The sequence below is a fragment of the Pseudopipra pipra genome, chromosome 7 (assembly GCF_036250125.1).
Source record: "Pseudopipra pipra isolate bDixPip1 chromosome 7, bDixPip1.hap1, whole genome shotgun sequence".
NCBI lineage: Eukaryota > Metazoa > Chordata > Aves > Passeriformes > Pipridae > Pseudopipra > Pseudopipra pipra.
In genome coordinates, this window is record NC_087555.1 from 18,562,142 (window position 1) to 18,577,839 (window position 15,698).

At 40.6% G+C, this 15,698-nt stretch overlaps 2 protein-coding genes across 8 annotated transcripts in view; one reads left to right on the plus strand and one right to left on the minus strand.

Moving 5' to 3' along the window:
* Positions 1–12,890, minus strand: part of RAPGEF4 (Rap guanine nucleotide exchange factor 4) — a 151,837-nt gene extending 138,947 nt beyond the window's left edge. For all 4 annotated transcript variants that reach the window (XR_010431937.1, XM_064660823.1, XM_064660822.1 and 1 more), the window contains exons 1-2: positions 12,752–12,890; positions 280–422 (exon numbers count right to left, since the gene is read on the minus strand). Coding sequence is in view for 3 of the 4 variants with exons in the window: in XM_064660823.1 (XP_064516893.1) it covers positions 280–422; positions 12,752–12,816 (208 nt within the window). In the remaining variant the exon portion in view is untranslated. The remainder of the gene's footprint in view (positions 1–279; positions 423–12,751) is intronic.
* A 112-nt stretch (positions 12,891–13,002) lies between these two features.
* The window catches only part of LOC135417151 (uncharacterized), a 56,577-nt gene continuing 53,881 nt past the window's right edge, over positions 13,003–15,698 (plus strand). For 3 of the 4 annotated variants that reach the window (XM_064660826.1, XM_064660827.1, XM_064660828.1), the window contains exons 1-3: positions 13,003–13,313; positions 13,433–13,510; positions 14,591–15,093. In XM_064660826.1, the coding sequence (XP_064516896.1) occupies positions 13,311–13,313; positions 13,433–13,510; positions 14,591–15,093 (584 nt within the window). In that variant the 5' untranslated portion in view covers positions 13,003–13,310. Of the gene's footprint in view, positions 13,314–13,432; positions 13,511–14,590; positions 15,137–15,698 lie in introns of those variants that run through there. The other variant, XM_064660829.1, reaches the window with a different exon arrangement.

Sequence of the window (15,698 nt, forward strand, 5' to 3'; positions counted from 1 at the left end):
ACATTTACAGGGGAAGAATGAGGCTTAAGTCCAATGACTTCCTTGTAATCTTTCAACAAAACAGTGGTAGAGTCCTACGTCCAACTGTGTGCCTTGTTACCATAGATTCAATACACACTGCGTTTGTAGAGCAAGCAGCACTTTAGCCCTGCCTTGCCCCATGACTACGACTGTAAACATTTCATGGCCGTTTCTCATCAATCTCATAAAGACAATCACAGCCTAACCTCAATTTTATCTACACAAAATAGATAAATATATGATATGAAGCTTCCTTACATGTGATTCCTTTTTCCAGATTTTCATAATATCCACAAAGACATATCTGCTGGAGAAGGTTTGGATGAAATTTCTCAAAAGCTTTCACTTCTTTCAGTCGTGTGAATATTATATCTACATCTTCACTAGAACGTTCCAAAGGTCTGCAAGAAAACAAAGGACAAAATTCTCAAGCACTTTATCAGAGAAGCATCCCCACCTGCATGCACTGAACTTACAAATGTTTGCATTAAATGTCACACTACAATATAAACCAACTAAAATGCATTTCACAGATATATAATGAAACCCTTTCAACACATCCTAACAACTGACCTTTATCAACTCGAGCATGATTCTTATCATTTCAACACAGTCAACGTCCAGAAGCCCATTTAGCACCAAAGTTCTGCTGTAACAGTCACTGTAAAAGTATATATAATGATACAGTCCTTATCCTAAAGATCTTACAATGATATATAGTTTTAGGTTTGTAAGGGAACATGAACAAACAGATGTTCAAACATACAAGAGGTCTGTGGAATCAGTGCCCAAAACAGAAGTTTTCTATCTGGCTAATGAAAAGCTTTAGATAAAAACAGTAACTCCTATATTCAAGTTTCTCTTCTGCATTTGACTGAGTATAAACTGACTTTATTGTTCTGTTTTCTCACTTGAAAGCAAGAAAGACAACTTCCACAAAGTTTCTGCCTCTTAGTGTTGGACAAATTAAATATGCAAGCAAGAATCTTAACTCTTCCTTGGTAACAGTAAAACATCTTAATTCAAATGTTTAAAATATTTTAAAACCTATTACAGCAACACCTGTAAAAAAACCCAAGATTTCAAGAAAAATTGTAGAACTCCCTCCAACACAGAAGCATGTGGACCAGCAGTTCAGCAGGTTCAGAAAATTACTACATATTTATGAAACTAAAGTGAATTAGCTCTATAACATACATTCTAAATGTGATTATCAAATGTTATGAATCAGCAGGTAAGCCAATCAACTAGCAGAAAGAAGCCAACCACTAGCATTAGAAAGAATTGTTTATAATAGACTAAATGCCTACCACCATGCACAGAAAGAAACATAGCACTTTCCTAGGAGAACATGGTGGATCAGATGCACAAATCATTTATGTATAAAGCTGTAACACAAAGACACACAACTGTCAGTGATCATTAGACCTATCACTCACTCAAACACTGCTAGTTAATTTTACTGACAAAAATGTCCTCTTAGCCAGTGGATGAGCCTATACTGAACAGAAGTCAGGGAGCTACAATGAACAGAGACGAAGTTCACAAATACATCTTTATCACCTTATTGCTACACCCACAGTGTAAGCACTCCTTTCAATAAGACTTTTCTTTAAGATTCCTCTTTGAAATCAAAGACTTAAGGAATCCCAAGCTTTGTCTCAGGGAAGAAACTCAGATCCTACTCAGATTGAATCTCTGTCTCTCATCTTTCTTATTAAATTACGTCTAGGAGGGATTAAATCTCTATCCTCGTTTATACTCCAATTTACCCTTATTAACTACAGATGAGAATAATAATTCTCTGGTGTGTGCAGTTGCTTCTACATCACAGTGACATCCTCTTACCACTTCAAATCACAATCAACTACAACAGCTCTCTTTTGAAATATTTCAAGTAAGATTTTCATCCATTCCTTCTTTTTGACTGTGCACTAGCTGACAAGTACTAATAAGCATTAACTCTCTTGTCAAAATCCTTTTAAGAAGATTAGGAGGTGCAGCTTGCTAACAGATTTTAAATCCATTTATACAAGATCCCTACCCAAACTACACTAGCACTTGAATCACTAACTCCCTTAATTTATGGACTCTCAAAAATAACAGCAAGACTCAACAAGGAAAAAAAAAAGATATTATTCACAGAATATCCCCTTTTCCTACAAAAATTGTGTCTGAGACTGTTTCATTCCTACAACTGCTCTCAGCTGACTCCATTCAAGTCAGTCAGTTCATCTGCATAGAATTGACTGTAGGATCTCAAGTGTTTAGTAGTTTTAATAGTTTGATGCAGTCAGACAGGGGAAAAGGAAGCAGGGTTAGCAAACAGCATGCATCAGGTTAATCAGCACTGTTGTCTCAGTGCTCTTTCCGAAATATGAGTGCAGAAACCTCTTCCACTTTTGACTCTATCAAAAGGACAAGATTGGGGGGATTTAATTCATAGGCTGTGTAGCATTTTTTCCTGAGTTGCTCCAGGGACACGGTTTCCATTTAGTTCAGAAGAAGGTGAGAGCAGGGCTCACTTCCACTGATGTGGCAAGAAGTGTCTTGTGCCAGGCAGATGACTGCAGGAAAACCTCCTTCTTCTGATGGAACTGCCTTATGATCCCAGTAAAGTGAGTTATTATGGAAGGACAAGCCTTCTCATAGGTAGCTGAGCCATGTTTTCTAGTTTTAAACATCAGCACAGGAGTGGGAAACCAAACTCCATATTTATTTGGAAAGACAAACTGAAGTTCAGTGTTCCTACTGGTTTACTTCAGCAGGCAACTGAGTTACAGCCCTTCATGTTAGCAGCAGTTACTTCCACTTGGAGGATGTGAAGTGGGCATTTGAAGAGGGGCACACAGACGTGCTCTAAACAAAAAAAGGAACACAAACTATTAAGAAATACGCTTAGTAATAATCCCAAAATTGTTATATTCCTTACAATGCTTCTTAGTAGTTCATTACTACTAAGCAAGGCATTTGTTCCAACAGCCTTTCTTCAAAACATACTGGGTTTAATATCACTGTGTGAAAATATATTTCCACAAATATTTTTACTGGCAGGGCATATATTTTAATCCAGCACATTTAGTATCAAAGCTAGAATTTGGGACAGGCTTTCAGTGAATGATTTAACCACTAATCTATCTTAGAAAAGGTACATTGTCCTCCAGCTGTGTTTTACAAAAACACACACACACACACACACAAAAACACACCCCAAAAAAACCACAACAAAACCAACCAAACAAACAAAAACAACAACAAAAACTCACAAAAAAACCCACCAAAAACAACAACAAAACCAAAACAGCAAAAACAGCAACCAGCAAGGAAATAGGCAAGAAATATTAATGGTACCCCAGAATAACAACTTATTCATGTCTCTCAAATGAGACACACAGACAAACACCTAATTTAAGATTTAGCTGTTTGGTTAAGATCATGAGTTCTTATTCATAAAAATGAAAACATCTGGCAACAAAATGCCTTTGGATTTTTTTTTTAGAGCTCCTGGGAAATGTCCTCAATGTTTAGGAGTACAGAATTAATTAACAATAGGTGTCCCAAGCTGAGGTGGCCCCTAGTCCTTACTAGCACATGAAATTTTGCCTGTGTAAAAACTTCAGACTGCAGTGTAACAATAGTATTAGTAGCACTTAAACTCATTTCTATTAAGTGTTTATAACCTATAACGAGTTTGATTTCAAAAGCATAGTATTATTTTGTGAGAAAGTATGAGAACAATAAAGCACCATGGCATCAATTAACTGGTTTGCCACAAAACTCAAGCAAACTTTGATCACTTTCTACAAACCATCTTTTAACAAAATTATCATAATTATAACTTGTCTGTATCATTAAATTAACATTAATAATCTATTTATGATGCCAAATTTTGTTTTCTATTTCTGAAGTACAAGCTGCCTTGCCTGGAACAACATCAGGACAGGAAAAAATAAATTTATTTCCTCATCACAGCTATCTTACTAAATTGCTCTAAACTTGGTCTTTGTAAAGCAGAGTTTGAAATAATATTTAAACAGCTAATATTATACTATAGTCCTTAGAACATTAATGATTCAATCTATTAATTAGAAAAGTACTGCTGATGGCAGATGGAGAATTATTCAAGCTTTATTTTCACTATTGTCACACTTACAGAAGGCAGTGGTATTAATTCAGAAAGGAACCATTCCCCAAAACAGGGAGATGGGCTGCAAAAATCCCCAAGGTGAATCTCCCTATGCCTCCTACATGGCTCCAAAAGCCTCTGAAAGACTTTTCCAGATACCATATCAGAGCACCTAAGGCCACTCCTTCACAATCACCACTGCTGTTCAATCTCACTGAGTTTAGTCCTCCTCTGCTAAACTAGTGCTGGAGAGGATTTCTTTTAGTTTTGTTCTGTCACATTGATGATGATATGCTACTGAAGTGTCCCCTCACTGCTGATGCTGCAGAGTTATAACTTCACATCCATGACCATACAAAGTTAAAAATGCATTTCAGTGAGACTTCAGCTACCCCTGGATTTTCTGCTAAAGCTTCTGTCCTTTCCTAAGTGTACTCCTATTTCTGAAAGCTCAAGACCAATGCATGGAATAGGACCACAGATTAATCTACAAATGTGGACACCTCTATTAAATCAATTAAAATTCTTCAGCTCTCAACAGTTTGGTAGACATATGAGCCAGAGTAGAAGCACTTTAAGGCAAGGCCGCTCTTCTCATAGAAAATCTATTACTCTATCCAGTGAAGCACCCCTGCCCTAGGCTGCCCCCCCAATTTGAAATAAATTTTACCTCCAACTGTGCTGACATCCCATTTCACTGTAGCCAAAGAGAGGAGTGCACTTCCAGTGTTGCAAAGCAGGGCTACAAAATTATTAGGAAAGAGTAATTTATTTTCACTACCCTATAAGCCTTTCTGCTTTGTTTGACCCCTGAATGCTTTATCCAGCTTTTTACTGATACCGCTAATTTGTCTCTTCAGAGCATAGTAAGTATTAGGTGGTAATAATGTTTTCACACAGGACATCATCTATCTTCTCCTTCTGCTTCTTCAATACAACATCACAGCCTACATACACAAGTGACAGCATCAACACTAGTCACACATCTCTAGTCAATTATGCCAATAAGGCTTTTTTAAAGGAAATTTTGTCCCTACTTATTTGGATGTGAAGATTTCGGGCACATATTTTATAGAGATAAAACATCTTCTTGGCACCATCTGCTTGACTATCTGTAAAAGGTGATTGTAAAAAAAATCTGCCAGAAGACTGATCTTCAAAAGGATATTAAGCTCAACATGACCTGGCAATGAGCACTGGCACTGGCATCAAAAGAAATGTGACCAGAAGACTGAGGGAGATGATTCTCCCCCTCTGCTCTGCTCTCATGAGACCTCCCCTGGAGAGCTGTGTTCAGCTATGGAGCCCCCAGCACAAGAAGGACGTGAACCTGTGCAGTGAGTCCAGAGGATGCCACAAAGATGACGAAAGGGCCGGAGCACCTCTCCTATGGAAGGCTGAGAGAGTTGGGTTTGTTAAGCCTGGCTCCAGGGAGACCTTAGAGCAGCCTTCCAGTGCCTAAAGGGGCCTACAAGAAAGATGGAGAGGGACTTTGGACAAGGGCATGGAGTGACAGGACAAGGTTTTAAACTGCAAGAGAGTAGGTTGAAATTAGATATCGGGAAGAAATTCTTCCCTGTGAGGGTGGTGAGGCACTGGAACAGGCTGCCCAGAGAAGTTGTGGATGCCCCATCCCCAGCACTATTCAAGGCCAGGCTGGATAGGGTTTTGAGCAACCTGGTCTAGTAGAGGGCATCCCTGGCCATGACAGGGCGTTGAAACTAGATGATCTTTAAGGTCCCTTCCAACTCAAACCATTCTATGATCCTGTTTCATATTTTTAAGTACAAACTACTCAAGCTCAAAGTTTAAATACAGATAGAGCATAATTGCTACAATCCTTCACATACAAAATTAGGGCAAAGTATTTCTGTTCACGTGTAGTATATGTAGCTTTATAAAAGAATCTATTTTGATTGTGTTAAGATTAACTACCTAAACGTTTATGTAGTATGTTATTAGAGACTTGTTAACCTAGAAAAAAGGAACAAGTTGGAGTTTATTGTTTTGCTTTTATCAAGTTAGTCCAACTATAACCTATTACTTTCTCTGCTACCATATGATATGTCCTTTTTCTTAGGCTCTTCCTCGTAATGGGTTTGACACTTGAGAAAGAAAAAACAGAATATATGTAGTTTTACCTTCTTTGCCAAGATGCCTCTAGAATTTTAAAATGTTTATTTCTATAACGTGTTCTATGACCTAAATTCTGCTCTAACTGAATGAAAGCACTGAATTTCCATCCCATGATCTCTTTAACTTTTTAAAATGGCAATATTTCAATTCAGACAGCAATGAACAGCCCACAAAGGATGAGCAGATGGATGTATTTCTTCCACTGGTGAGGCTGTTTGTAGAAAACAGCTACCACACTATAACAGACAAATAAAATGAGTTCATCTCTGGGTTAAAACCAAATCATCAATGCGAAGATGCAAAGACAAACTCTATGAGCTGGAAAGTACCAGTAACCACTACCATGGACCATTTAGTGAATTTTAATAGTACTTTAAAGAATATTCAGCTGTGAAACATGAGCAAGGAGAGAGCACCAAGGAATGCCATTTAAACTAGATCATTTCTCTATGCTACTGTACTCTCTCCTGTCCCTTCCTGATATGCAGAAAAGCAATGCAGTAGGTTGCAGGAGAATACTGGTACCAATATGCCATTTTCTCTTAGTGAAAGCAGGACAATACTGAAGCAACTCTCGTCCAGGCAATGCTGTAAGGTTCTCTGACTTTTAACTTCTCCTTGAGAAAAGAAAGTTTAAGAGAGGGATACCAGCGATCTATCAAAGCACTTTAGTCCTTTAGTAAGACACTTAAATGCAAGATATAAATGAAGTTACTCTTAATCTGAAGTAGCATCCAGATAAGGTTTACTCCAATGGCAACAGAAGGTAATTAACTCCCCTCAAGAGGCACTTTTCACTTGTTACAGTAGTATTACCAAATCTGTTTTAAACACTCACATTTCAGATCTCCTCTTTCCCTTGTCATGGGAAAAGCTTCATCATGAGGCTTTCAAACAATAATCAAATTACTATTCTTTTCTTTTGATTGTCATTTTATGAGACTTTGGGATTCCAGTTCTCATTTCCTCTGACACACAGGAAATGAGATTTTATTTAAACATTGTTCCCTAGGATTCTTATGCATACAAATAATTCTGGAGTGTTTTTTTTTAAAAAAAAGGCAACACAAGTAAAATTGCTGATGCTTACTTTTCACAAGAAATACTGTAGATAATCCTGTTCTACCAGTTAAATGCAGACTGACTGGCTGCCAGCTGCAGTCAGACAAAATTTGTTATAGTTGAGTTCTGTCTTGTTCAGTGAGAACCAAAAGAACACAAATATGGGGGACTCTACCTCCTCATTATCATATTACTCAATTAACTCAGTTTGATCAGTGCACTGAAAAACTGGAGGGTTAAACAGAACAATCAAGTGCACTTTACTTCTTTATATACCCTGATCTACAAATTATGCGTCCTTCCAACAGGTCAATTTTTAGACCTGTACATAGAGTGGAATGGCAAAAGATAGATTTATTAAGTAATTACATTCATGAAGATTTACCTCAAGTTAAAAATACACTACGTGAACAACATAGCTATAGTAGGAAAAAGATTTTTTTTACCTTCGTATGCTTTTTAAAAAGACAGAATCCTTCAAGAGAAGTAAAAATGTACAGAAATTTTCTTTCCTTTATGAAACTTTTTACAAATCATGCATCATTGCAACCAGGATGTGACTAAACCTTGTTGAATAAAGCTTTCAACTTCCATAAACATAAACTGGAGCTCGGGACAGTTAAAATTCCATTTGACAGAAGTAAATCTAGATGAAATTGAATTAACAAGCACTGTAGCTTCATAATAAACATTAAAAGCACTTTAATATGAAGACAGACTCAGAGATACACTGCAAATGAAATTTATAATTGAACAATATGCATAAGTGATGATATCCCTTGATTCAAACTGGCCACCACTATCCACCAATACACCACAAATGCACCTTTACCCATTTAGGATCTGCACTGTTAGAGCTAATGAATATTTAAAACTTACAGCAACTATGAAATAATTTTTACAGATTTACATATATTTTGACAACTGCTGAGTTCAAAGATGAAATGAAAAGTCAGCTCAGGAAACATTCACTGAGGATATTGATAAAGTAGCAAGAATAGTAAGTAATCATGCCAAATACAGTGCAGAAAATACAGCACAAAGTATCATTAGAATTATAAGCTTGTTAAATGCAGTAAATTTTAAGATGCAGATAAAAATAGGCATCACACTGGATAAGAAAAATACTTGCATTTGAAAAATATCTGGTGAACACCTGACTTTAAGGGCATGATTTCAATTAGCTGGTCTGTAGGTTTTTATTGCTTTGCTGGAACATGGAATTTTGTTATAAAAGAAATTTAATCTGCTCAGAGTACAGGACTTTAGAGATCAAATCCTAACATGTCAGAAATAACTCAGGCAATGAGGGTTTAGTCATGTTTCCAGTATCACTTGAAAGAGAAAACCTACAGTTGCACAAGTAGCACACCAATCACCCACTTCACAAGACTACCAATTAAATTTGAATTTACCGTGTCCTAACAGGCATGTGCACATAGTGGCTTGCTCTGGTGGGCCATGACAACGTTTATGCACATGAATGCTACGGTAATCACTTTTTCTTCCTCTTAATACCTGTCCATAGTACAAGTGCATAACTTACTGCAATCACATGGAACAAATGGAAGCTGATACTGGAAATGTCTAAGGCTGAGAGCAGAGAATACAACAGCTTGAATTTGTTTAAAATTCAAAATCCTGCTCTCACTGTGAGTTAATCTGAATTCATATATTCCATAAAATGCACAGACATACAAGCTTGCAGCATGCTGTATTAACAATTATTTTGGTTTCTCTAAGGAGATATGGAAAGGAAAAGGGCTTTTTTATTATTCATCAAAGACTGCACCTTTGCACTGGACTAGAAAATTAACTGCATGATGTGGAAAGATAAATTTGTTATTATTCATCACTCTCAGAAGATTGCACCTTCAGATGAGTGCTAGAAAGCACTTGGGGTAATTCTATATGGCTCTATCTCCAAGATTACATATCCACTGCAGCACCTTCTGCTGATACATCCCCACACGGACTTGATCCAAGCGTGTATCAGCTTAGTCACATTCTACAGAGAGAAAACACCAAGCACACAGACCAACTGGAACTGCAGTGTATGCCCATGACTTTGTTCCAAGCCAAACTACATGAAAATGGTGACAGTTCTATGGATTTGTCACAAATAAAAAGAATTCCTATTTAAATAATTTATAAATTACTGGGCAAAGATCACAACACACTTAGCACGACAGGCTAGAGAAGTTACATGCTTTGCTGTGTGATCTGCTCCTCCAGTCTGCTAAGGCACTTAGGGTTACATTTAATTCAGAGAAAAACACAAGATGCTATAGGCAGGTATGAAATCCTGGGATCTCTGGCTGTTGTGAATGCTGTACGTCATTAAAAAGTTTGCATCTGAATCCAATTAAAACAATTAACTGAATTCATAAATATGATCAGGTTTAGAGAAATAAGAGTTATGTAAAAAACACTTTGTCTACCATTCAGTCCAGTTAGATGGTTTTTGGTGTTAAAGAAACCATGAGAATAGAGAAGACATTCTTCCTAAGTTAACAATACACACTTGCATAAATAAGCAATTTTTTTTTAATTATGTGCAGATCAGATATACAGAAAAGTGCTAAGATGGTAGGGATGCTTCTGCTCCCTAAGAAATGAGGGGTAAGGCAATTTTTTATATCAAATATAAAAGCACTGGTTTCCTCAACAGAAAAATTATTTACATCTCCAGGTATAACCAGGATGTACAGCTGCTCACCCTGATCCTCTCTCTCTCCTGCAAAAATAAAATATTCTTGATGGAGAACAGTGTTCTGAATTTTCTGTTCCTGCTGTTCCTTACCTTTGTGCTTGTAACTTCATCTATAAATACTGTCCTGTGTATTTGATTTTTAAGTGCTGATCTTTGACTTTTGTGGCTAGTAACCACACTTGAAAGACGCATGGCATTCAAGTGTGGGCTGGTATTCCCAGCCCACAGCACCCTACACAGTAGTAACATTTTTCCCAAAATATTTTGGCGTTTCTTCATTTTTATAGTGCTCTTATTCTAGATCTTAGTCATTCCAGTAGTTCCAGTTTGACACATGACTTGGGGAACCACATGAAGAACATATACAAATACATAATTTCTGTACATGATGTGTTTTGCTATTTCCATTTAGAATTCCATTCTGTTTTTCAAATAATTATATTGGATAAACCATATTACAGGCCATTTTAATTGTCTTTGCTGAGGCTCACCTAAAATTCTAAAGCATACTAGTTTTAGAACTGTCTGCCTGCTGAAAATATACTCATTAATGAAAACATACTAAAACTATATTTATTATTTAATAAAAACACATGGTATCCTATAGAGAATTGACTCAATAAATGATCTTGTATTTACAGAACTCACACCTAGGATAGAAAATGCTACATTATGTACACAGATATATTATCTATAGAAAATAAATACTCTAGAAATACAAATATGTAAATTAATCAAAAATGTTTTATCTAATAGTACTTGCATTCCTATAGTACTTTTCCCACATGGCTTTAACTCTGTTTTTTAGATGGCAAAACAGAATAAAATGAGTAAGTGTACTTCCTATGATCATAAAGCAGAGCATAGCAGAGACCAGGAAAAAAAAACCTACAATCTCTCATGTTATGGGTTTGTCCTACATACAGACTGCCTTCTGGGAAAGGATAAGGCATAATTCTTAAAAGCGCTTGGAACTGATTGTTTCCACTCAACAAATTGGTGCTACTAGGTTACTTCAAATATAAAAAGTGAAGAAAAAGGTTTATTTTAATAGCTCTAATGAAATTCCCATTACAGAAATGGTCAGCATATTAATTTCCATACAAAATAATGGCAGACAAGATTTATAAACTAAATGCCTCATATATGTTTCCTAAATACATCATCCACTCCCCAAGGCTATGCACTTCATTAGACATGAACCCTGAATTTTAGTTTACAATTTAGATCTCATGATGTATTGCATTTACAAAAACAGAAATCACCTATCTAAACATACTGGGGCTCATCCTCTCCTTCTTCACATCCGCTCAATGTCAGCTTACAGACAATTAGGCCCTCTGCCTCTATTTGGTTTCTATATGGCTAGATTACCAACAGCAGTTCTGCTCGTACATTTAGAGTACTTTCAACATTTATACACATTACTTAATCTCTAAGAGGTTAGTCTTCTCTTAAGACATATGTTACAGAGGAAGAATCAATATCTGTGGTAGGGTCTAGACCAAAAGTTGATATTAACTTGCTACAGTTTGTTGCTTGGACTGTTAAGGAACACCTAATTAGAGGTGCAGCCCTACAAGACTAGGAGGTTACCTGGAAATGGAAGAAAATACGAGAAGGGGAAGGTTCCTTCTATGTGCACATAGAAGGACATTTTGTGCTTTTATGTGCACAAAAGCGTCTCTCCACAGCAGAGTCCCAAATGGCACCACCTGTCAAAAGCTGGCTCGTGATGCTCAGTAAAGTGCCATACACCACATAAGCTTTGTTTGAATCGTACAGTGTATTTATGGTCTAAATTTTTGTTAATGATTTTCCTAGACTATACGAGACACAGTGAGCGCTTGGAAATCAAACGACTTCTGAACTAATCCAGGAATTCGTGAAGGTAGGAATAGAGCAAAAGGGCGTTCAAACCACCCACCACACAACTCGACGCTGCGAGACTTTTGGCTGCAGCACCCGAGGGAAAGCACTCCGAAGAATTTTTAATTTTTCTTTTTTAAATAATGAATTTGACAGTATTTTTAGCAGCGCGCACACCACCTCTGAGTACACGTCAGCCCATCCGTGGCTCTCACCCACGCGGTGCCGGGGGCACAACCGCGGGCCCCCAGGACGCCGCAGCGAGTAGAAGCGCCACCGAGGCGAAGGTTCCTCCTCGCCCGCTAGTCCTGCAAGGCGGCGGGGCGGAGGCTGCGAAGTGGCTGAGGCGAGGCGGGGGCGGTGTGCTGAGGGGAGACGAGGCGGGGCCGGTGCGCCGAGGGGAGGGGAGGTGCGGGCGGCAGCGGCCGGGCCGCTGGGGCGAAGGTTGGACTGGGGCTGAATGCGGCGGGTCTGCCATGGCCGGCACGGCGGGTCCCCGCCCGGCAGCCCCAGGCTCTCTCCCCGCCCCGGAGCGCCCCCTCCTCCACCACGTGCAGCATTTTCCCGGCGGGGAGCAGCAATCCCAGCGGGCACTGCCCGTCCCCTCTGCTGCCCGGTGCATTTCCAGCCCCCACCCTGCCCCGCCGCCCCGGCTTCCTCTGGGCGTTTTGCTTCCCACCTGCACGCTCCTTATGTAAGGCAGGATCTGATGGGGAGCGGGGAGGGGATGTCACCGCGCACACGCACTCACACACACAGACACAGACATATGTACACATACACGCAGCATCCCTCCGCAGCAGCTCCCGTGAGGATGCCGATACCTTTTATCCAGGCACGCGATCCACTCGCCGGAGGACGCGGAATGGGAGGTGTGAGCGGCGACCATGTTGGACAGGGCTCAGGTCGCCGCGCACCCGGCTGGCGGCGGCTCCCCCCACTCGCCCGCCGGTCGGTCGGTCCGTCCGTCCTCCCTCCCTCGCTCGCTCCCTCCCTCCGCGCACGGCGCGATGGGCTCGCCCAGGCCCCGCCGCAGCCGCGGTGCGGGTGCGGGTCCGCCCGCCGCCCTCCCGCCCCTGCCCGCGCTGCCACCGGAGCCGCCGAGGCACCCCCGGCCCTGCGCCCCCGCAGCCGGGGGGGAGCGGCCCGGGGAGGGGGCGGAAAGAAGTCACTCCCCTCCTGAGAGGTGTTGTCGTCCCCCTCCGGCTTTTGCGAGCTCCCCAGTGCCCATACACTGGTCCCTGCCCTTTCTTCACCAGACATGTCCTTGACTGGGTTTGGAATGGGGGGGGAAGTACAAGCTTTTTAATTAAAAGAGTCAGCTCAGGAGTATTTTAGCAGCACTCCAGATCCCTGTTCGTGTGTCCCCCCAGCAGTAAACACATGGTGAGCAAAAGGAAGGTGCAGTCCACGTTCCAGGATTTTTCCTGAAGGCTTCCTCCAGCTTGCTGTCCATACTGTCATTGCAAATGAAATTGTGTCCTAAGGCTTCTTGTTTATTGTAGGTGAAAAATGAGCTGGGCAGTATAGCCTGTGAACAGGATTTAGCACTTGGAGGGAACCCAAGACAGAGCATGAGAAAGGTGAGTCTACTGTACAATGAGAATTACCCACACCCTCCTGTTGTCATAGTGTGGCCTGCAAAGTGCAGGGTTTTTAATGGTGCTAATGGATGGTATAAGAACTGATGAACAGAAGAAGGAATGCAGAGCAGCAGGTCTCCCTGTTTTGCAAATTTCTATATGAAATATTTCCTATAAAATATTTCAGGATCTAGATAATATCTTCACAAGTAATCAGTGCATGACCATAAGCTTCTGCTTACAACTTGCCTTGAGTACCATGGGAGAAGGGTAGGAAGCTGTACAAATCTCAGCAGGATGTTTGGGGTTTCATGTGTATGATAGCAAAGTAAAACTCAAACTCTGCCTTCCTTCAGGCTTATAACTCCTCTGCTCTACAGTGTGGGGACAAATGATTAATTCAGATGGTGAGCATCTGCCAGTGCCTTTCACAGTTCTCTATGGGCTATCTTCTCTGCCCTCTGTTGAAATTTCTTTGGCTGTACCAAGTGTAATTTTCTTACAGACATGTGCTACTTCACATTTCACATCTGCCTTTTAATTGGCTGCATTGCTGCTACAGCTTCTTTAGCACTTTAGCAGAAATAAATGTTAACATTGGGATACTGAACAGTATGATGTAAAATCTAAGGAAATGTATCTAAAAATCCCTTTTGCTAAATAGATACTGCTAAGAAATTGGCATAACAGAGGAGAATGCAAAAAAAGGCAATTCTTTCATTTTGCCTCAAAAAAAAAATGGAAGTACATGCTAGAGGAATAGAAGAGGCTGCCAGTCAGTGAGATCAAAGCTGCAGCTCTTCCTTTGCTATAGTCCATAGGGAAAAAAAAAAGAGAATTTTTTGCATCTAAGCAGTCAATCTACTCGAGGAAAATCAATGCTATTCATTCGTCAATATGCAAATGTTTGGGAGCCAATAGAACAAGAGCTTAAAAGGTAAGAAACTCTAAAATTCTCAGTCAAATTAATGATTAATAACACAGTATGTACATTACAGATGAATCAATAAAGCTCACTAATTTTGTACCATTATAAAACATTCATCACGTTATTCCACATAATTACAATTTTCCTTCCAGTGCGGTCACACAAGGCAGCCCTTACTGCCCATTCTCCCCTCAGCCCAGTTTAAGCTGCAGAAGATGCATTTTCCACTTAACTGGCGTCGGGCCGGAGAAGGATCCCAGAAATACCTCCTAGCTGAAGGCCTTCCCCTTTCCTCACGGGCTGCTCCGCGGGCACGAGCAGCGCTGCCGGTGCCGCTGCCGGCCCGGACCCAGAGCGGCGCCCGCACGCACCGCCCCGGCCGCCAGGGGGCGGGCGAGGCCGCGGCAGGGGCGCTGGCAGCGTCACGGCCCTGGGAAGCGGGAGGAAGGCTGGGCCGGAATATCCCTTTGGAATGCTTTACGGGGATGGGGCCTGGGAAAACCTGGGTCAGTGCTCGTGGACCCACCCGTGACCGAGCAACCTGCCTGCCCTGGGACAGCCCTCTGCAGTTACCAGGACTTTTGACTCCGAGGAATGCGAGGCCTGTCGAAGCGGGTGTGGCTCAGGTGCGTGGTTGTGGGCGGACAGCACTCAGGTACCTTTTTGTGGAGTAACCATTAAACGAGAGTTTAACACTTTGTGGATTATATAATAAACTAGACAGGCCCAGCGTGGGAAACCCTAGTAGGAACTAGGAACCCTGGGTACATCTATACGTCATTCAGAAGTGTCCCAATTAGAGAGCAATTAGAGCAAGACAGCCAAAATTACCTTTGTATTATGAGTAAACGTGTAGCTTTCTGATTAAGACACGAGTGAAACTTCTCAGAAAAACAGCGAAGCAGTGAATAAATAACTGGTGGGTACAGATATCAGCCTTTGTCAATCAAAGGGTCTCCAAACTGCACAGAAATGTCGGGAGCTCCTGACTATTGAAATCAGAAATCCTGGACACCAGGTCAGTGCATGTTCTCTTGAGATAAAAGGTGCCAAATAAACGCTATATATCTCACATGACAAGTCAAATCAAATGCGGATTATCCTGTGACTCTTAAGAATTCAAACCATAACAAGCCTAGGTAACATATAATTTTAGAGTATTGGCCTTATGTTAATGGGGTCAAGTACCCATTCACTTGGGAGAGCATATACTAGAAGGAAAATGCTGAAGTACACTTCATTAGTTTGTACCTCCTCTTG